This window comes from Prionailurus viverrinus, chromosome B4 (genome assembly GCF_022837055.1).
Source record: "Prionailurus viverrinus isolate Anna chromosome B4, UM_Priviv_1.0, whole genome shotgun sequence".
Taxonomy (NCBI): domain Eukaryota; kingdom Metazoa; phylum Chordata; class Mammalia; order Carnivora; family Felidae; genus Prionailurus; species Prionailurus viverrinus.
In genome coordinates this window covers 64,325,079-64,347,750 of record NC_062567.1, presented here as the reverse complement: position 1 = coordinate 64,347,750, position 22,672 = coordinate 64,325,079, and the positions used below count along the sequence as shown (strand labels likewise).

At 36.3% G+C, this 22,672-nt stretch overlaps 2 protein-coding genes across 2 annotated transcripts in view; one reads left to right on the top strand and one right to left on the bottom strand.

Annotated features, from left to right (window-relative positions):
• Positions 1–6,197, bottom strand: part of CB4H12orf40 (chromosome B4 C12orf40 homolog) — an 88,410-nt gene extending 82,213 nt beyond the window's left edge. The window contains exon 1 of the mRNA XM_047867286.1: positions 6,169–6,197. Within this exon, the coding sequence (XP_047723242.1) occupies positions 6,169–6,197 (29 nt within the window). The remainder of the gene's footprint in view (positions 1–6,168) is intronic.
• Positions 6,198–13,216: 7,019 nt separating this feature from the next.
• Positions 13,217–22,672, top strand: part of ABCD2 (ATP binding cassette subfamily D member 2) — a 69,966-nt gene continuing 60,510 nt past the window's right edge. Inside the window, exons 1-2 of the mRNA XM_047867053.1 lie at positions 13,217–14,457; positions 16,032–16,212. Of these exons, the coding sequence (XP_047723009.1) occupies positions 13,519–14,457; positions 16,032–16,212 (1,120 nt within the window). The 5' untranslated portion in view covers positions 13,217–13,518. The remainder of the gene's footprint in view (positions 14,458–16,031; positions 16,213–22,672) is intronic.

Here is a 22,672-nt window from a genome sequence, read left to right as displayed (position 1 = left end):
CATCTCTGATTATCATTTAGGAACATGGCTTCCATAGTCTGTTCCCAACTCAGATTTCAAACTTGTTTCTGTTCTTCTACTTCATGTATTCCAACACCCAACCAAATTAAAATATACAATTTTCTCCTCCATATATGGACACTTCTCCCATCACACTTATTTTTTTCCCTACCACACTTCTGTATTCAAAACTTTCAATACCTTCAAGGTCTTAATTATATGCAAGTTTCTTCATGAAATTTATATGTACTTTATAAAAAAATAACTTTAAGAGTTTCTCTAGTTTTTGCCTTAAAATTTAAATTACCAGTTATTAGAAGTGGGGCAGTGAAAATGAGGCTCATCTTTTTAATAGCAATCATTACTTTATTCAAGAAAGTAGACTTTTCAAGAAAGCTATTGTAACCATCTCTTTCAATAAAAGGATGAACAATATTAGTTGCCTTTATAGCTACATACTAAAAGAAAATCAGTAGTAGGTCATAACCCTTCATAGAACACTCTACAGGTTATTAATTCTGGAGAGCAGGAATATGGATATTTGTTACATAATTCTTTGTAAGAAAGAATAAAGTAAAATAGGTGTAAAAAGATTAAGGGAGGGAAAGAAGAGATAGAAGGAGGGGAAGGTGGAAAAGGGGGACAGAGAGACACAGAAACACACTAAGAAATAAAAGCATGCTTTTATCATGAGTATTCTGCCCCTTGCTATTCTTTCTAGTAAGAACATATTTAAAGGAAAAGGCTAAAGAAATACTTCCTTAAAAAAAAAACAAAACGACAATAAGGTTGACAAAGAAAGATAAAAAAACAACACTAACACATTTTACATGGGAGGATGTAGGAGATATTGAAACTACATTATGAATTAAATACTATGGGTGTCATATGTCTTGTCTTGTCAGTATTGAATTGCTTCTGTTTCTTTTGTTTTGCTTTTTAGTTTGCCGCTTAGTTTATTTTTTAGTGGCATGGTGCCATGCAAAGGAAACTTTCCAGATTGTTAAGATCTTATAATATTATCTTAAGTGTGATTAAAAGTGTGAAATGTAAATAAAATAAACAGAGCAATAACTAACCAATGAAAAACAATAGTTTATGGCTTATGTTACATTGATACCAATTTAATCTAAAACATCATAATCCAACATTGTTAGCCAGCAAGCTTATTAAGATTCAGGACAGTAACTAGCCTAGAAAAAGTACTTACATTGGCTTTCCACAAAACTAAAACAGGTCTACCTGATGTGTTAGGAATAGTAATGATATATGTTAGAACATTATGGCTTTTACGTAGATTTTTTTCTTATAATACAAGAAAAAGGTTTTTAGAGATGTGTGAGTTATAAAAGGTAAGGTATTGAAAAAAAATTGTCAAATCAATTAAAGCAGAAATCTAATACTCAAAATACACAGCCTAATTTAAATAAGTTCTTGCAGACTGAATTTTTATAGTATTTTCACAAAGAAAACATTGTTTCACAGTCACAGGCTGTAATGATAAACATGAACAGCCCTCTCCTGATCACATAGTGGAAGAGATTTTGGAAAGTGAATGATATCTCAACATAAATGTATATTTCAGGCTATTCCCAATTAAATCATAAAAATTTTATTTTCAATAATTCACTAAAGCTTCTAAAGTTGAAGTTTTTCCATTCTATTTATAGAATAAAGATTTATTTATTTTGAATAAAGATGTTTTTGAACAAAATGTCTTCAAAATTTAGGATATTTGCTTACAAAAATGTTCAAAACAATGTAGGACACATTAATTCACAAAGTCATTCTTCAAAATCTCAAGCGATTATGAAATTCAATTAATGAAAGACAGCAAAAAGAGAAAGCTTATAATGGCACACCAAAGCATTTTTTCAACATTAGTGTTGTCTTAGAAACTGTAATTCAGTTATATTAATTGTGCATATATAACATTGTTTGAAATTCTGAAAACTGCAGTTTCTGTTCGGTAAAATATCAAGCTTCTTGGGATATGTAAACCACAATCAATCCAAGTATACATTAGTCACACAGGTTATAATATTTAGTAAGAATCCTGTTTTACACATGATGCTATAACCTATCAAATGTGTATTCATATTATCACTGCAGATATAATTTTGTCTTCAATGTTCTGCAGTTACACGTGTCAAATTATTTGCCGCTATGATATTCTTAAAATAACTACTAAATCTGAAAATAAATCTGGATGCTTTTTCAGTAGATTTTGTTTATTTGGTTTGTCATGTGCTCAATGATAAAACATAAGAGATGCTAAATGTTGGTAAAATTTTTGTGTGTAAGTCCATCATCAACTTAATTTGAAAACAAAGTATCAGTACATAATTTATTATTAAGCATTAATTTTCCTTTATGTGAGGTCCTTGCTACAAAAAGATTACAAAACCATTACTAAACAATATTAAAAAAAAAAGTTGACAGAAAGCATCACAGCAACAATATTCCTATTACTCTTAATATGCTCTCTGGCAGGACTGATTAGCCTTGTATTCCTTACAAGTATTTCACTTACACCTAACCTGAAATTTCCCAAGCTTCATAGTGACCCCACCCCCAGGTATGGCAGCTATACACATGTCTCAGACTTTAGCATGCAACAGCACAACTAGCTGGTACAAGTGGCCAGCAGGAACAGCAGCATTTAATACTTTCACAACCCCAACCGGCAAATTAATTGTCCCTAGCTGCGCATGTCCCAGCACATTATCAGCTAGTGCCCTCCACACTATCTTTAAAAGGAGAGGTTAGTTATTTTTCGATATGGGAAGTGTCTTTCCTGGGTTATCAGTGCAGGTCTTTGGATTTAACCACATGTTAAAGTGAGAAATCTCTTCATGGCATGAGTGGCTCATGTACTAATTCAGACCATGGCAGAGGTTAAAAAAATAGGCCATTCCTTGAATCTACGTGGGCTCATTTTAACAGAAATAGTAATGGTAGTTTCTTTAGTTAAAAAACAAAAACTCCATCAGGGCACCTGGGTGGCTCAATCAATTAAGTGTCTGACTTCTACTCAGGTCACGATCTCATGGTTCGTGGGTTTGAGCCCGTGTCAGCTCTGTGCTGACAGCTCAGAACCTGGAGCCTGCTTCGGATTCTATGTCTCGCTTTCTCTGCCCCTGCCCCACTCGTGCTCTGTCTCTCTCTCAAAAATAAACATTAAAAAGTTAAAAACAAAAACAAAAACTCCAAGACAAATGCTAAACTGCACATGCCACAAGGACCATAATATAAATCATGACTGCACCAGTCAAATGGAAATGTTCACTGTGCATTTAAGTATTATCCCCCTTTAACAGATAAGGAAAAGGATGTTCAGAGACTAATTTACTATAAAAATAATTTATTGTAAAGTTAATTAAGGTTAAGCTTCAGGTGCCTTAACATAAAAATGTCCCTTCCAAGCCCTGTATCTAATTTTGCAGTCATGATTTTGCATTATTTTTCCATACAGAAGGTTCCTCACCACTTGGATCTGCCCTTGTATAGAGAGGTTTAGTAACGAACCCAAATTCACACAGCCCCCCCCCCCCGAAACATACAAGTGAGTTAGGATTGCTGTTGATTTGGAGAATCACAGAATACGGAAAAATAGTATTGATTTTTCCCCCCATCAGATTCCCAACTGGTATCACGATCTTAGAGTTTTTCTCCCACTGCATTCCAAACTACAAAACACTAATACTACAGTCATAAAAATACCATTTTTATTGTATTACTTCCAAATTTATATGACTCAGTAGCTAACAGATCAAATTTCAACATCTCAGTCTGGCTTTCAACCTCACCATCAAGTAGACCCATACACATTTTTAAATATTTAAATATTATAATTTTATCTCCAACTACTTATGTAATGTTTATTTGCTTCTTTGTTTTCTCCATCTAAACTTGTTTCTGGCTGTCAAAGCTTCAGCTAAAACTATCCTATGTTGTATCGTTCAGAGTATCTATTTTTTAAATCATATATTCTGGCCCCTTATCTTAAATGTTTTCAAACCTAATGGCATGTCATATCCCCACCCCCAATAAAATACGAATCTCTCAGAAAACAATTAAATTTTGTTACTTTGCACGCCCACCTGGCACAGTGCTTGGTCCACAGCACTTAACAAATATTCTGCACAAATGTTCCAGACCTACATTTATTAATGCAAACCTCTCCCTCACCTAAATTTAAACAGGCTTTTATCTATGTTCCTCTTATGACACTGGTTGCATTATTCAATCTAAGTTACAAAAATAAACTTCCCCTAGGGGCACCTGGGTGGCTCAGTTGGTTAAGCCTCTCATTCTTGATTTCGGCTCAGGTCCTGATCTCAGTTGGTGAGATCAAGCCTTGCATCAGGCTCTGTGCTGACAGTACAGAGCCTGCTTGGGATTGTCTCTCAGCCCCCCTCTCTCTCTCTCTGCCCCTTCCCTGCTCACTCTCACTCCCTCTCAAAATAAACATTAAAAAAGTTTTATTTTAAAATAAGTAAGCTTCCCCTAATTAAAATTTTTTTCCCTTATACTTCATATATAGTGCTATATAGCCCATCTACAGTCAAGCTCATTCTAAAAGGCATGTTGTGGCCCAAAGACTGGCTACAGCTTTTTATCTTCCCCTCCTCTCCCATCTTCCTAACACTTTCATGTCTAAGGGGCTATGAATTTGGTGAAACACGTCAGTGATGAATAAACAGGAAAATAGAATCGTTTCCAAACTTAAAAATATCAGTAGTTATACCTGTTCGGTCTCAAATTTACACCTCAACCTGACTACAAAAATACAGGCTCTTAGTGGTGACTTATAAATCATACAAAACAAGAATTAGAGTTGTAGGTCAATGATTTCCAGACAAGTAAAAAAAAAATTTTTTTTTAATTGGCAAGACTGACACTGATATTTTAACTCTGTCAAGAAAGGACGTGAGGGGGGGGGGAGGGAGGGGGTGGATTTTAAAATTTAAAAAAATAATATAATTTTGGGAAAAAAAGAAAGAACAGACCATTAAATTGAAAAACCTGACATTATCACTGATTAGCAAGTCTCAGACAGTTGATTGGGAATTGCGATCATAGAGGTGTAAATTACTTTCAGCTTAGACCAAATCTCTACCCAAAATGAGATTGTTTGAAATGAAATGTTCTATCTTGCAAAAATGTCCACAATCCATAACATTAAAGCCAAATAAAACAATTTTAGTAATTGTAAACAATTTTTTTTTACATTTTATTTATTTATTTTTTTTGAGAGAGAGAGAGAGACAGAGCACAAGTCGGGGAGAGGCAGAGGGAGGGGCAGACACAGAATCCAAAGCAGGCTCCAGGCTCTGAGCTGTCAACACAGAGCCCGACATGGGGCTCGAACTCACAAACTGTGAGATCATGACCTGAGCTAAAGTCGGACGCGCAACTGACTGAGCCACCCAGGCACCCCTAATTTTAGTAATTTTAAAAAGGAAGATAAGAGGTACCTGGGTGGTTCAGTTGGTTAAGTGTCTGACTCCTGATCTCAGCTCAGCTCATGATCTCACAGGTTCATGAGATTGAATACCTCATCAGGCTCTGGGCTGACAGTGAAGGAGCCTGCTTGGGATTCTTTCTCTTTCCTTCCACTCTGCCCCTCACCCTGCTCACTCTCTGTCAAAAATAAATAAACATTCTTTTTAAAAAGGAAAATAAGGGAAGCTTACTTCTTCCATAGCCACCAACTCTTTACCTTCTTTTATTTCACATAAAAAAAAATTTTACATATGACCAATAGAGTCCCTAAACAGAAGAGTAGCAAAAAATCAAATGCCAAATTTGTTTAAGGCCAAGAAAAATTGTAGACCTTTGCAATCCTAAGATTCTCCCATGAAATGATTCTGCAATTAAACTTAACAGATATCAGGTTCCTATCATATACAAGAATATTCTGCTTCTATTTTGTGTATGCAATCAGATTGCTACGAGCAAAACATAAACTTGCTATAGCCTGCTTCTTTAATTCCCTTAACAACATTGTAAAGCTTCTTCCTGTTTTCCTGTGTTAATGCAGACCCACCTGCTGTCTAACGAATAATCCTTTCAGTTTCTATAATACCTCTGCTCTCAACCCATCTCTTCTAAGCCTTGCTAAAAACTAGGTCTCTAATCTGATTAATTATTTATCTCACCTACTTTTCAACTTTTAAGAACCTGTGCTTCATCGTTTCCCTGTGATGCTTGTTCTGTGCAATATTGCTATCTTTCAAGGCTTAACGTAATTGTTTCTCAGTTCCCTAAGTATCCACAGCCCTTTATGTGTGCCACTTTTACAATACTCATGTTCCCACACAGCATAACAGAGTGGTTAAGCACTTTGTTTTCAAATCCTAACTCTACCACAGATTAGCTGGGTGACCTTAGGCAAGTCACTTAACATTTAACAGTGTGTAAGTTTCCCCATCAGTAAACTGGGGGTAGCATTTGTATACACCTCATTAGGATCTTGTTAATGAGCTAGTTTTGAAAAAGCACTTAGAATAGTGCTTATTTTGGGGCAGCTGGGTGGCTCAGTCAGTTGGGCATCTGCCTCTTGGTTTCAGATAGGGTCATAATATCAAGTTCTTGGGATTGACCTCTGCATCTTCACACTGTAAGCTCAGAGCCTGCTTGGGATTCTCTCACCCTCTATCTCTCTTCCCCTCCCTTGCTCACTCACTCTCTCAAAATAACCTTAAAAAAAAAAAAAGGCTCATTTTATTATTAAGTGCTATTTAACTATTCTTTTCAGTATAATAGTCATTTACCAAATTCTATTCTCACCATTCTACCACTGATTATTTTTGTGGCTCAAAAGTATATCTTTTCCTTTTCTGAACTCCCCTCCCCCACGTAGGGCTTAACCATGTCCTAAACAGGTAGGCATGTGAAAAATCTATTTGTTTAATTAATGTTGAATGCTCTTTGGGAGCAGTTCTAATGGAGCTTTGTAAGTGTTCTCCAATTATTTATCTATAAGTTCTTAACAGTTCTCAGAATTTTCAACCAAAACCAATCCTAATAACAGAGGGTAATAAACAAGTACTTCAAGATGGACTGGGGTATGGATTAAAATGTCTATTCTCTAATAGCTCTAATTAAGCTAGTAGTGGTTACTGAGCACTGTCTTGGATTCTGAGATCCTTCAGGCCTCATGATCATAAACCATGATCAACTCATCTTGTCCACCCTTGTCTACTGTGATAGTAGAAAGTGGAGATACTCATTGTTTTCATTACCAATATAGGGTTTGACCTAAGGAGCCCATTCACCCAAGAAAATTTTATCTAAAATTGCATATGTTATTGTAATATTGCAAGAGTTTTGCACTTTACTCCATAATGTATCCATGTTTAAGTTTAAAAATATATTTTCAGAGCATCTGGGGAGCTCAGTCAGTTAAGCATCTGACTTTTGATTTTGGCTCAGATCATGATCTCACAGTTCGTGAGTTCAAGCCCTAAGTGGGGCTCTTCGCTGACAGCATGGAGCCTGCTTGGGATTCTCCCTCCCTCCCTCCCTCCCTCTCTCTGCCCCTCTCCTTCTTATGCTCTCTCTCTCAAAATAAATAAAATGAAACTTTACTACATCCAGGCACAGCACTACCTCATTTTGAGAAACACAACTACTATTTTCCTGCAGTATTTTGCTTTTGTGTCCTCCTAATAGCAACTAAAATATTACTCCTAGAATAGCCAGAAGTTTTAAATATAGGACAGAATGGCACCTACATTGTAACAGTACTTAACCATTTGTAAAATGATTTAATCTCATTTATTATTCACATTTTGAAGAATTTCAAATTCAAAAACATCAAATTATAATCATCTATCAACCAAAATCCTGTGAAACCTGTAAGTGAATTTTCAGTTTTCTCCAAAGTGGAAGTGTGATGCTAGAACACCAGCCAGAAATAATTCAGATAAATTTCTAACATACAATGCTAACATATTCTTCAACAGGATAAATGCTCCTGCTAAAATTACTGGGCATAATTACAATACTTGGTGAACACAAAAGCTGTCGTTCTCCTTACAAAATTCCTTAGAATGTAAATGTGTTACATTCTAACCACATCACCTGGGTCCACCTGTGACAAAAAAAAAATTGTATTCAATGGTTTAGTGTTTCAATCAAAACAATTCTCTTCATCAAATGAAATTACAGGCCTACATTATTTCCATCCTAGTGGACTTTAGGCCAATAGGAATGAACATGTTATATAAAACTAAATTGCCAACCCATCACGCTTTAGATGATTAATGCTAAATACAAAACAAATCGCAAATTATCTTGTGAGATAGTGCCATAGAAACTGTTCACCTTACCTCCCTTTAAAAAACAAACTAAATATACGATTGATACTGCCGCCCCTCTCCCCACCGAGGAACTTAGGGGCAGCAGGAAATGGTCGTTTCCGCAATACAGTCCAAGTTCATGAAAAAAATATATACAGTCCTAGAAAGAAAACCTTTTCCAAGTGAGAGGGGCAGGAGCGGGAAGAAGGTAGAAGAGGGCTCAGGCGGTGAGACGCCTCGTTAGAGAAGGAAGATGTGAGACACCTGGGAGGGAGAGCCGAGAGCTTCACCCACGGTGGGCGGCTCCACACGCGAAGCCTTTGAAGAGCCAGCGGGGAGAAGCCCGCTTGCTTTTGGTTTAAGAACAGAGACGTGGTGGCTAGGGTCGCCCTTCCTGGCTCCCGATGAAAAGACCCACGCCTACAAGTTCTCCCCAGCTAAAGCTATCCCCGCCCCTCGACGGCCTAGGAAAGAGGCGCCATTATGGGAATGAACGTCCAGGGACTCAAGGTCTCCAGTCTCAAGCTCCAGCAACACAACTCACCGGGATCCCCCGACCCAGTTCATCTCCCCGAAACGTCTGAAGCGCCAGAGGCTGGAAGCTCAGATGCCTGGGTTGTGTACGGAGCCACAACTTCTTCAGCCTCAGCCAATTTATTAGGCTTCGGCCACCTACTTCCGCCCCGCCCCAGGGCCGACGGCCCAGCCTCCCGACAGCCTCTGCGCCCAGGCTGGCTGCTTGTTAGCCTCCCGAAAGCCTCTGCGGTTTCTGCGGAGCCAGTGGCCTGATAGGGCGGCAAGGGAGCCTGTGGGAAAGCAGCCAGTCCGCCTAAGGGAAGAGGAATCAGCAGTTTTAACCGCTCAGGCAAGGGAAGCCTAAGTAAATGAAGTTTCGGACTGTGGCCACAGGGTTAGAGTTTCAGGCCACCGCCACCATAATTTCATTTAGTTCTATATTGGTCTCAGCCTTCTTTTTCAGATCAAAGATCAGACTTGGGGGAGAAAAAGAAGGCAAAGAGAAAGTTATAAGATTCCTAACCCTAAAGATAATGTTTGCATTCCTGCTTATCTATCACTCTGTATCCAGTTCCTTTAAATATCTTTCACATACGGTTTTAATATTCCGTAAACAGTTGTGTTTATTAGAAACATTGCACGTTGGTGATTTACTCTTCGGTACATTTTTATAAGTTTCTGAGAGTGATCAAAATTTTATTTAAGCTGTAAAGGCCCAAAGACTCTCAACTTCTTAACGAAAAAAAAAAATCTCAAAACAAAAATTGGATTTTGCTATTCATTTCTGTGTTATGTTTGTATATCTTCATAAAACATTTATCCTACAACCTGCTCTATGATATTTTGGCTGGAAACTAGAAATCTCTTGTCCCCCCAAAAATGCACAAAGTAATTCCACCCGTTCCCCAATTGTCAAGATCGTTTCCCAGAATTTAACCTAGGGAATATCTCATAATTTCAAATATAAAATATCTTCTATTAAGTCATTGGGAATAAATACTTAAATAGGATTACCTCCCAGGGTAGATATCTTGTTTAATGATATAAATACCAATTTTTATAATAAAAATTCATCAAAGTATATCTATTATTGGCTTGAATTAGACCGAGTGAATATGCCATTTCAGAACAAATCAATCTTCCACATTGTATAGCTGGTCATTCTCAGTAACTAAACCATACAGTTAAGTTAGAAGCAACGACCCAATGTTATTAGCTTTTCCTACTTTCAACATTTTTTGAACAGGAACAAATTGACTAAAAGGGTAAAATAACTTGCTAAAAGATTAACTGACTTTTGATATATTATTGTATGTGGAAAGGACATAAAGGAGTGGTTAACCAATTTACTAAAAAATCAAGAACTGGGAGCTGGATATAAACATCTCTTCTCCCTGACTAAAGTTACTGCTTTCCTTCCAGTCAGTCACAGGGAGGCAGTAGAAGTGGTGAATTACGCTAAGGAAAAATTAATCTAGGAGACACATCTTCAGACAAGATATTTTCTGGGTTTTCCTTCACAGCAAAAGACATTTCCTCATGAACTAATTATTAGGTGGTTATTTATAACAGCTGAAATGTTGACCTAAGATCTCATTTTCAGTGTTGTTTTATACCTCACATGAATAAGACTAGCATGATCAATAGATAATGAGTCAAACACAGTGCTATTTTAGGGCCAGTAGGGCAATTAGGTAATCTCTTGGGTCAGTAAACAGTTCAAGAAAGAAATACAGCACAGATGAAATACTACTTACCATTTGTTGAAAGGAAATCCATCTAAAATTCTTAAACCTTAATTTATCTTTGTTACTAAAAATTACTTACTTTCTGGTGATTTACTATATAAACATACAACATATATATTATCTACAATATATATTGTTATTTATGTGTAGATGTCTTTATTATAAAAATCATTTCTGATGTTTTACACTTTTAAAGCATATAGTTTTATATGTTTTGTATATATCCTTGAATATATATAAGCATGGGAGTAGAATTTAAAGGGTTTTAATTAGATCTGTACTTAAGGGGCTCAACATCAAGTCATATCTCACATTGACCTTTTCCCCAGTTCTAGTAACTGGCTTTCAACCTTCCTTATACCACAATTCTAGCAACCAAATTTCTATCTTATTTTCCTCATACCTAGTCTTTCGCTCCAAGACATTAAAAACTTGTTTCTGCACCTCAGTGTCAGTATCAGTTGGTAAACTGACCTACCTACAATTAAGTGTGGACCCATTTGGATCTCTAATGTTCTATGCTTCTAGATTCCCCCTGCACTGCTCCTTCTATACATTGGCTTGGCCTCCAGTGATGTAAGCCACTTGCCTCGACTGCCGGCTGCTTTCTGACCTACACATCCCTCTGTGTAGCATATTCTGTCTGGCTGAACATCCTCCTGTCACTTCCATTTAAGGTTACCCTGGCCCTCCACTTCTCCTGTCACAGTCAGGAGATGTGATATAAAGAATTAAAATTTATAAATGTAAGACAGCCTCATTTTGACACATGAAAAGCATGAGATTAGGAATAAAAGATGTTGAAAATAACCACCTTAACACTACAATCTCTACATACAGAGTTTGTAAATTTTAATGGAATGATTGTGCTGCTAATATGGCCAGCTATCAAAGAGACTTGCATGACTTTGCCACTCACATGTTAGTAAATTTGCTGAATTGAATGCAAACAAATGAAAAGAGACCTGTGATGATTCTTGGAATTAATATAGGTACATGGGAAAGTTAAGAATATTGTTACTTATAAAAGTCAGAATAGTTCTTTACTCATAGTAAAATGAAAATGAAAATCATTCAACACTGAGACAGGTTATATATTCTATCACAGAGGTTGGGAAACTTCTTCCGAAGGGGGTCAGATAGTAAATATTTAGGCTCTGTTTTATCTACCCAATTCTGTCACTGTAGCTTGAAAACCATAAACAATAAATAAATGGGTATGACTGTGTTCCAATAAAACTTCATTTCTGGATGCTGAAATAAAAACCTCATAAAAGTCTTACATCACAAAATATTATTCTTCTTTTGATGTATTTTTGACCACTTTAAAATGTAAAAACTGTTCTTGGCTCAAGGGCCAAATTTGGCTCACTGCTTGGGTTGTAATTTGCCAACCTCCATTTTAGTTTAATGCATATTTTCCCAGGCTTCCAGATGACTAGAAATGTGTATGTATGTTGTGTATGGGGGTGGATGGGGAAGCAAAAATGTTTTTGCATATTCAAGAATATACTCATCCTTACCAAAAAAAAAAAAAAAAAGGCCCTTTACATTTTTTTTAAATATGCAAAATTTTGCTTGGCTATTTAGCAGTTTAAGTCCTCCATTCGTGATGTAGAGAATTTTTTTAATGCTCTTGGTTATTATCAAATAACAAAAATGGAAGTGGGAAGTAATCAAATTATCTCAAAGCCTTAACAAAAGCTAGAAAAAGACAAAACAAACAAACAAACAAAATCTCTTAAAAATAAGGTTCTCGAGAAGCTATTTCTACCATCTAACTGGGGTTGGATTCCCAAATGGTTAACTTTTGATTATAGAGTCACATACCTCCAAGTAACAACTATCTAAAGGACACAAGGAAGGAGATAGAAGTGAAACCTTGCACTCGTTTATTTAATAGTTACATTGTAAATAAATATGCGCCATTGCTAAAAATAGCCGTTATGGAGTTGGAAGATTTTTACTATAAGGACAAGTAAACATACGGATGGGAGTATAGCAAATAATTATTTTTTATACTACAGAAGACTTCTATTTACCAAAAACAAACAAACACCCCCCCCCCCCAAACAAAACAAAACAAAACAAAACAAAACACCCACAAAAAGGAATATCCTCAATTACAACTTGTTTGATAGGTTCTAGGACTTCATGTGGAATCACAGAAAAAAACAAAATGGGGGTTGGGGCAGCGGCACCAAAGATCATATCTAAGGATTTGATACTTTGTTTTTTCCAGTGGCCTCCACACTTGTCACTTTCTTTTCTCTCCATTTTAGATTCATTCAATACTCTTTTCAGACTCTTTATGTTGACACTCTTGTCCCTCCTCCCCCATTTCCCTCGTTCCTTCTCCCTCATCTCGTTTTACAGCTCTTGAAAATCTCCCTTCCTTTTTGCTCTTCCCCTTGTGGTATCCACTAAAACCTTAGAGAAGAGACGTATATCCTGAAACTTCTGTGGGTTTCTAAGTGACGCTGAGCATGCTCAGTAGCAAGGGCAGGTTTTGTCGCCAGCAGCTGCCCTGATTCGACCTCTCCAAAAATAGACATTTAACTCTTTGAACTCCCGGTTAAGGATGTAATTCGTTTTGCTCTCTCCTCATTTTCAAGGTTCAAAGGGAGGCAGCGAGGATTCCAAGGTCCCACCGCTCTGCCAGCCAATGAGGAGCCTGAGAGGGAGGAGCCTGGGGCGGCTTGGTGCAGCTTGAGCTTCTGAGAGATTCATCCCCGTAGATGCAGTGGAGTCTGAGGTCTGCTGCATCTGTCACAGCAGAACGAAATTAAAACAAAAACAAAAACAAAAACAAAAACAACAGAAGAGGAGAAAGGCTGCAGACTATGGAACGCTGTAGGACTTTCTGAAACATTTGCTGGGGATTCCAGCGGAGCATGATCTTTTAAAACCAATTCTTTTTGAAGCCGGTTTGGGTAACTGGGAAAATGACAAATATGCTAAATGCAGCAGCTGATCGGGTGAAATGGACCAGATCGAGTGCTGCTAAAAGGGCTGCCTGCCTGGTGGCTGCGGCATATGCTCTGAAAACACTCTATCCCGTCATTGGCAAGCGTTTAAAGCAATCTGGCCACAGGAAGAAAAAAGAAGCAGTTTATCCGGCTGCAGAGAACAGAGAAATACTGCATTGCACCGAGAACACTTGTAAAAAACCTTGTCCTGGAGTGAATGCAGATTTTTTCAAACAGCTACTAGAACTTCGTAAAATTCTCTTTCCAAAACTTGTGACCACTGAAACAGGCTGGCTCTGCCTTCACTCAGTGGCTCTAATCTCAAGAACCTTTCTATCGATCTATGTGGCTGGTCTGGATGGAAAAATCGTGAAAAGCATTGTGGAAAAGAAGCCTCGAACTTTCATCATCAAATTAATCAAGTGGCTTATGATTGCCATCCCTGCCACCTTTGTTAACAGTGCAATAAGGTACCTGGAGTGCAAATTGGCTTTGGCCTTCAGAACTCGCCTGGTAGACCATGCCTATGAAACCTATTTTACAAATCAGACTTATTATAAGGTGATCAATATGGATGGGAGGCTGGCAAACCCTGACCAGTCTCTTACTGAGGATATTATGATGTTCTCCCAGTCTGTGGCTCACTTGTACTCCAATCTGACCAAGCCTATTTTAGATGTAATCTTGACCTCCTATACGCTTATCCAGACTGCTACATCCAGAGGAGCGAGCCCAATTGGGCCCACCCTATTAGCGGGACTTGTGGTATATGCCACTGCTAAAGTTTTGAAAGCTTGCTCTCCCAAATTTGGCAAATTGGTGGCTGAAGAAGCTCACAGAAAAGGCTATTTGCGGTATGTGCACTCCAGAATTATAGCCAATGTTGAAGAAATTGCCTTTTACAGAGGACATAAGGTAAGATAGAAATTAAGGTGATGGGTGAAATGTGAGACTCTTCCAGCTGCCACTGCAGTGCTAGATACCATCTGTTGTACTGTCGATGGACCCACTTCTTTAGCGTTTTAGATTTCTATGACGTCTAAACCTGTATTGAAGTATATGCTTCCTTACCTTTCCAATTACAAGCTGTTAAAGAACTATGGAGTGCAAACTTTTCTAAAGTGTCATAAGAATAAGATATCCAACAATCTGAAAAACAGCCTGCTTAGCCTCAGGTACCCAAATATGCTCAGAATTTTCTCTAAAGCATTTTCTTAAAACTAAAAATTCTAACTAGTCCTAGAGCATTAGAAGAAAATGTTTGTTTGGAAACTAAGTAAACACATTTCCATTGGGATGGAAAATTTAGGATGGTATTCTTGTTGTTGTTGTTGTTCTTTTGTTTTTCAAGAAGGGGGAAAAAAACCAAACCCGATGCTTTTACATGAAAGACAAGTTTGACAATTTTGCCTGCCTGGTCAATGGACTGACTTCAGTCCTAAGAATTGCAGGAGAATGTGTCTCACAAATAGCATTTGCATTACTATTAGTTACTGTTCAGTAGCATATTTTGACACAAATAAAAAGAGGCAGTGAAATGAAATTTTGTCTAGCTTTCAGGGAAAAGCTAAGATTAGAGAAGAAATGAGGATGAGAAAAAGAGTTCCAGAATGTTATTTTTAAATATTAAAGATTTTCAACATGAAGCAGATCCCTAAAATAGTTAGCCTAATTACATAAGCAGGCAGTGCATTAAAGTAACTTCAGAATATTAAGTATGATGGAAATTTTTAAGGTGATGAATCTGAAATCTTAACACAAATGACTTCACAAATGAAATATTAAGGAATTCTAAAATTGAAGATGGTATTTTAATTATCAAGCAGCATTATTTAATTTTTGAAGCATCATCAATTATCAAAATACTTTTAAAGTAACAGCAACCTGAAGAAGACAATTTAAAGCAAATTTAGGACTTTTACTGCCACTTGAAAATTGGTCTCATGCGTTATATTAATCATACTGATTGGTCATTCCTCTTGAATCATTGAACTCAGTGATGTAAATTACAGCATGTTGTAGGCTTCTTGCATTTAAGACAAAATCCAGTAAATTGAGTTAGTTCAAAAATGGAGTCTAATTACACGTATATGTGTCACATCTTTATTTTTAGGTATTTTTGGTGTGATCAAGAAAGATAAGGTTCTAACATTGCTTATTCATGTCTTACAGGATATTATTTAATCTTAACATCTTATATATATAATTTTGAAATCATAATTGTAAATCAGTTATATGTATTTTATACTTAATATTCTATTGACTTGAGTATCATGGTTTTTTAAAAATAATACAGGTGTGACCAAAATTAAAAAATAATGACTAATTCTGATAGTGATCTATATTCATTCATTGTTAGATCATAGATAATAATATCCTAAGTAAAACAAAATAATATGTACTTATCTTTTTTAAAAAGTCCTCAAACATACAGTATTTAATTCTATAGCTCATGCTGAGTTAATTCTTATCTCTGTTTCCCTCCATAGGTAGAAATGAAGCAACTCCAGAAAAGTTACAAAGCTTTAGCAGATCAAATGAACCTCATCTTATCCAAACGTTTGTGGTATATCATGATAGAACAATTCTTGATGAAGTATGTTTGGAGCAGCAGTGGACTAATTATGGTGGCTGTACCTATTATCACTGCAACTGGCTTTGCCGATGGTGGTAATGGCATTTATGCTCAATCTCAACTATATGTTTAAGATTATTTCTCTTGAAGGTGTCACTGCTGGTTTTGTGTGAGTGAAACTGTGTATATAGTCATTATTCTATGGTCATTTATTGGTCAGAAACAATGGCAGACTTTGCAACATCCAATAATAAGACCAGCAATATGAAAAGAAGTGTCTCAAAACACCTTTCTAGTTCTGAGATATTTCAGAGATCTCTGATGCAGTGTTTCTGGAAGTTGACCTTGAGCAGTCTTAATTATTCTGCCTAATACAAAATGATTCCCTAGTTTGCACTTATATTCAAAGCAAATTAATACCTTCAAAAAGAGTATTATACAAGTTTTCCGCATGTGTTGTAAACTTCAGTTCTGAACATCCTATGCGTTTAGTCTATAGATATTCTATAACTGGATTAGTCCTGATTTGTGATTTGAAGAACTGGTTGACTACATGAAGGAACCAGGAATATTGTTTCAAGGAGTGTTTCATGCCATAGAGCAAGGTCTTCTCTACTTGTAGGTAATGTAGATAATTTCCTCGGTAGCATGATTTAGTGGCATTGTGGAAGTAGGAGTTGGCAAGTTGCAGGCATCTAATTCTATTCTCTCACCATCTCAATGGTTTTTGCCAACATTTTCATCCTTTGGAATAAATGAAAAATATAAGGGCAAGAAGGACAACATTAAAATGTTGTGTAATACCTAAGATGGGAGTTTGGGTTGTAATTGGCAGGGACAGGAGGGAATTGATTAAAGAAGTATCATTCTCTGCTCTTCCACTGATATAAAATATTCCCCTTCCTCTTTAGAAACCACTCGACCAAAATGGGCCTTGGTGTTGAAGGCACTAGAGAAAAGCGTGGGCTTTTAGTAAGACAACTCTTGGCTTTCCCTCTTCTTGCCTGCATCCTCTTAGTCATGTTAATTAAACATTCTAAAACTCAATTTTCTCATCTATAAAATGAAAATCAGAAGCACTACTTCAGAGAATTGTGAGACTTTAGTAAAATAATGTTTTTACAGTACAGAGCATACTCTTGATGTTCTTGATACATGGTGATAAATTATTACCTAGAAAACAAAAGGCAACACTAAGAATAGTATAACAGAATATAGTGTAACAGAATAGTTACAGTTATTTTTGGTATGGAATTGAGAATCAATAGTTATTCATTGGAAGTCGTCTAATAAAAACAAGTACAAAATTACCTTTTCTTTAATGTTTTGAAACAGTGCTTCAATGCTTTAACCAATTCTTACAAAAATATTTGTCAAATTTGGGTCATTCTTAACCTAAAATTGTTCACTTTAGTAAATTTAGATTCGTCAATTCCTTGTGATGAGTGCTATACATATACCAAATAAACTCCATAACTTAACTGTCTAATAGCCAGTGCATTTAGACTGCTAGGGAAAGTGACTTTTATCTGTTTTAAAATTTTATTAAAAAAATCATTTTAATAAGTTTATATTGAAAAAGGTATTGTTAGTAATAATATTTTTAGACTTAATCCTTCCGTAATGAAATAAAATAAATTACTTTTCAAAAGAGTATTAGAGAAAAAAAGACACTTCAAAACCTATGGTCTTAAGATTAGTTTTACTAAGAAACTTGACAAAATTAGCAGATATTTGTAGTAAGTCTCTTTAAATGTAGGGGTATTTTTAAGGTTTCATATATGAGGAATATTAGAGACAACCCCAATGATGAGATAATGGTGTAGTTCTATTAGTCCTTAGAAGCATTGGTCTTATTAGAAAACCCTGGAGTATTCAACAAAGAACAGAGAAAATGCAGCTATTAGTGGGTGACAAATTAACCCTACAGAGACCAGTTGGAAGTAAACAATGTATGCAAAGAATCTAACAATCTTACTTTCATAGGTGATGTAATAAGATATTTATTTATTTTTTTTTTTTTTTTTTGACCATATGTGTTGGCTTTATTGTAAATATTTTTGATATGCCAAAATTATATATAATATCCAGTTATAATATTGACAGCAGCTTCTCAGACCACAGATTTTGTATAACTCGGTTTAGCGAACCTAAAGACTTTGCTTAAAGTTTTTTTTTTTTTTTTTTTTCTGAAATTTATTGACAAATTGGTTTCCATACAACACCCAGTGCTCATCCCAAAAGGTGCCCTCCTCAATACCCATCACCCACCCTCTCCTCCCTCCCACCCCCCATCAACCCTCAGTTTGTTCTCAGTTTTTAACAGTCTCTTATGCTTTGGCTCTCTCCCTTTCTAACCTCTTTTTTTTTTTTTTTCTTCCCCTCCCCCATGGGTTCCTGTTAAGTTTCTCAGGATCCACATTGGTGCAGCCGCTCTGGAAAGCAGTGTGGAGGTTCCTCAGAAAATTAAAGATGTAATAAGATATTTAAAAATAAACCCTATAAATTCTAAAACATGCCTTATTAAACTAAAGAAACAACATTAAAATTTTAAATAGAAATTATGATAATGATAACATTTATGCAAATGAACAAAGTAATTCTCAAAGCTTCTTTTCAAATTTTTTTTTAATGCTTATTTATTTTTAAGACAGAGAAAGAGCATGAGCAGGGGAGGGGCAGAGAGAGAGAGGGAGACACAGAATCTGAAACAGGCTCCAGGCTCCAAGTTGTCAGCCCAGAGCCCAATGCAGGGCTTGAACTCACAAACCATGAGATCAGGACCTGAGCCGAAGTCGGACACTTAACTGACTGAGCCACCCAGGTGCCCCTTAAAGTTTCTTTTAAAAGAAAATTTTATACAAAGAGAAGCAATATGACAATTAAATAGACAAAAAATGAATTCACAGGTCAACATTATAAGAGTATGCTTCCACTGGGTGTTGTATGGAAACCAATTTGACAATAAACTTCATATATTGAAAAAAAATGAAAAAAAGTATGCTTCAATATTTTCTGTAACTTCTAAAGTTACTGTATGATGCTTATAATGTTTATATGTATATTTTTACTAAATGTACTTGACCTACAATGATTTAACACACAAAAATATTAGCTTACCATTTTACTCAGACAAAATTATTTATCTATTTTTTTAATGTTTATTTATTTTTGACAGAGACAGAGTGCGAGTGGGGCATGGGCAGAGAGAAAGGGAGACACAGAATCTGAAGCAGGCTCCAGGCTCTGAGCTGTTAGCACAGAGCCCAATGCGCGGCTTGAACTCATGAACCATGAGTCATGACCTGGGCCAAAGTCAGATGCTTAACTGACTTAGCCACCCAGACGCCCCTATTTATTTATTTTTTTAGATAATGACATAGCTTTGAGCCCTTGGGTCTTGGAATTACATGCCCTATATTCTACTCTTGTCTTTAATCTTAATTTACACTTATGCCCTGCATTGCCCTCTATGTTAGAGATGAATGAAGTATATGATACTGTATATTTTAAGACAAAAAGACATGAAAAGAAATGGGTGAATAAGAGAGGAATGGCAGACGTGCCTAATTGTCTGTCGGTTAAGCATCTCGCTCTTGATTTCAGCTCACGTCATGATCTCAGAGTTCATGGGATCCAGCCCCAAGTTGGGCTCTGTGCTGACAGCACAGAGCCTGCTGGGGATTCTCTCTCTCCCTCTCTCTCTACCCTTCTCTCACTCACTTGTGCTCTCTCTCTCTCTCTCTCAAAATAAATAAACTTTTTATAAAAAGAGAGGAATGACAAAGAGAAAAGGAGAAAAAGTAGGATAGAGAAAAGATAGAATGAAGAAAGAAGCAGGCCACCGCTCAAATTTTCACTCTGCTGTTTAATACTTAACCATCCTTGAGAAAGTTACATAAGCTTTCTATGTCCCAGTTTTCTCATCTTAACTATAGGGATAAGAATATATATCTTACAAAATTGTTATGAAATTATATGTAAAGTATTTAATGTGCTTTGAAACAGTCCTTGGCAACAAACAGAGGGTTACTGGAATGGTTGTGGGAGGGGGGATGGGCTAAATGGGTAAGGGGAATTAAGGAATCTACTCCTGAAATCATTGTAGCACTATATGCTAACTAATTTGGATGTAAATTAAAAAAAGAAAATTAAAAGAAAAAAAAATAAACAGTCCTTGGCAAATAGTAAAAGCTTAGGTGGAAGCAATTGTTAATATTTATTATATTCTTAACATGTGGGCACTGGAGTCAGATTTTCTGGGTTCAAATGCTGGCCCTTTTGCTTACTAGGTAAAGCTGTGACTACAGGCAAATCATTTAACTTTTTTGTGCTTCAATTTTCTCATTTCCAAAATGGGGGAAATTATAGCAGGGTTGTTATGAGGATTAAAACTGACATACGTAAAACTTAGAATATTCCCTGCCTCATAAGAAATGGTCAATAGATGTTTGCTGGCATGGTTCTCATAGTTAAAGGAGCAAAGCATTTGGAAATGATTAGGAAATCAGAAGTATAGGAGCACAATTTTTCTTTCTTCCTTTCTTTCTTTCTTTTTTTTTTTTGGAGGAGAAAAGGAAAATAGTTCTGCAGTAGTTTTGTTATACCATTTACTTACAGCTTTAAGTGAAATCTTCTGGTAAGGGCAGGATTATGTTTATGTTCAAGTTCCCATTACAAAATTGCATACAGAATCATGCTATTTTCACATCGGAAGAGAAGCTTCCAAGTCATCTATTCTGGAGCCCCAGAATTGCCTACATTCACACAAATGGTTAGTGGAAGCACTAAGGATGGAAGGCACTCCATAATTCCTAGTGCGCTATGTTTTCCCCTGTCACCATGTGGCCTCCATATTAGATACTGGAACTTGCTCTAGAAGGGATTTAACTTGGTTTGACACTAAGTAATCATGTGGCCATATGGTTGAAAAAGAAGCACTGATATAGTTAATTATGTATATTTTCTATTTTATTTTTTAGAGGATATTACTTTTATCTGGTGTCAAAAGAGAGATTGAAATGCTATGAAGAAAATCTCCAATTTTTTTTTTATTTTAACTTCCAGTGTAGTTAACATACAGTGTTATATTAGTTTCATGTGTACAATATTGTGATTCAACAATTTCATACATCACCCAGGGCTCGTTATGACAAGTGCACTCCTTAATCCCCAGCACCTATTTCACCCATCCCCCCCAACCACCTCCCCTCTGGTAACCATCACTTTGTTCTCTATAGTTAAGAGTTTGTTTCATGGTTTGTGTGTGTCTCTCTCTCTCTTTTTTTTTTTACCTTTACTCATTTATTTAATTTCTTAAATTCACATATGAGTGAAATCATACAGTACTTGTCTTTCTCTGACTTATTTCGCTTAGCATTTTACTCTCTAGCTCCATCCATATTGTTGCAAGTGGCAGGATTTCATTCTTCTCTTATGGCTGAATAATATTCCATTGTGTGTACATACCACATCCAGTCATTAATCAATGGATACTTGGGCTGCTTCCATGATTTGGTTATTGTAAATAACGCTGCCATAAACATAGGAATGCATGTATCCCTTTAAATTAGTGTTTTTGTATTGTTTGGGTAAATACCCAGGAGTACAATTACTGGATTACAGGGTAGTTCTATTTTCGGTTTTTTGAGGAACCTCCATACTGTTGTCCATTGTGACTGCGCCAGTTTGCATCCCCCCAATAGTATAAAAGGGTTCCTTTTTTCCACATCCTTGCCAACACTTGCTGTTTCTTGTGTTCGGATTTTAGCCATTCTGATGGGTATGATGTGATATCTCATTGTAGTTTGGACTTGCATTTCCTCCATGATGAGGGATTTTTGAGCATCTTTTCATATGTCTGTTGGCCACCTGGTATCATCTCAATTTTTTAATGTTATAGGCCCCTTTTCTTCTGTTCGTATCAAGAACAGTTCTGGGCAAGGCCAAAGAAAGCTACTTCAGTTCTCTCCTACCGGATCTTATCACAGGCATATAACAGGGAAGCAGGCTTCTAAGCCACTAGCACTACCGGTAGTATCTGCCTGTTGGTGGTCTGCTAGTGTAAGGCGGCAGAGCAGAAATAGCAACTGACAGATACTGCGCTTAAGAATTGAACTAAACTCTATCATCACCTAGTAACATGGGTGATGTTTTTTATTCCTAAAATGTACCTCCCACAAAATCATAGTTATAACTCCTGTTGTGTTAGTGTCTCATATTCTAATGTCAAATCATTGGAATATAATTTTATATTATGGGTCAATTTGGATGTAATTCCTCTCCTGTTGACCAATTTATTGTAACAATAATTACCAAAACATAAGAAAGACATACTTTTTTAGCTGTAATTAGCTATGCCTATTACACAGCTATACTTTTTAAAGTATAACATACATGCAGTAAAGGACCCAATCATTAGTGTACCACTCAATGAACTGTCACAAAGTTAACAAATATAAATAATTACCACTCCCAAGAAATAGAAACTTACCTACATCCCAGAATCCCCCATGCTCCTTGCTAGTTTTATTCCCATCTTCAGCCCCCTGTCCC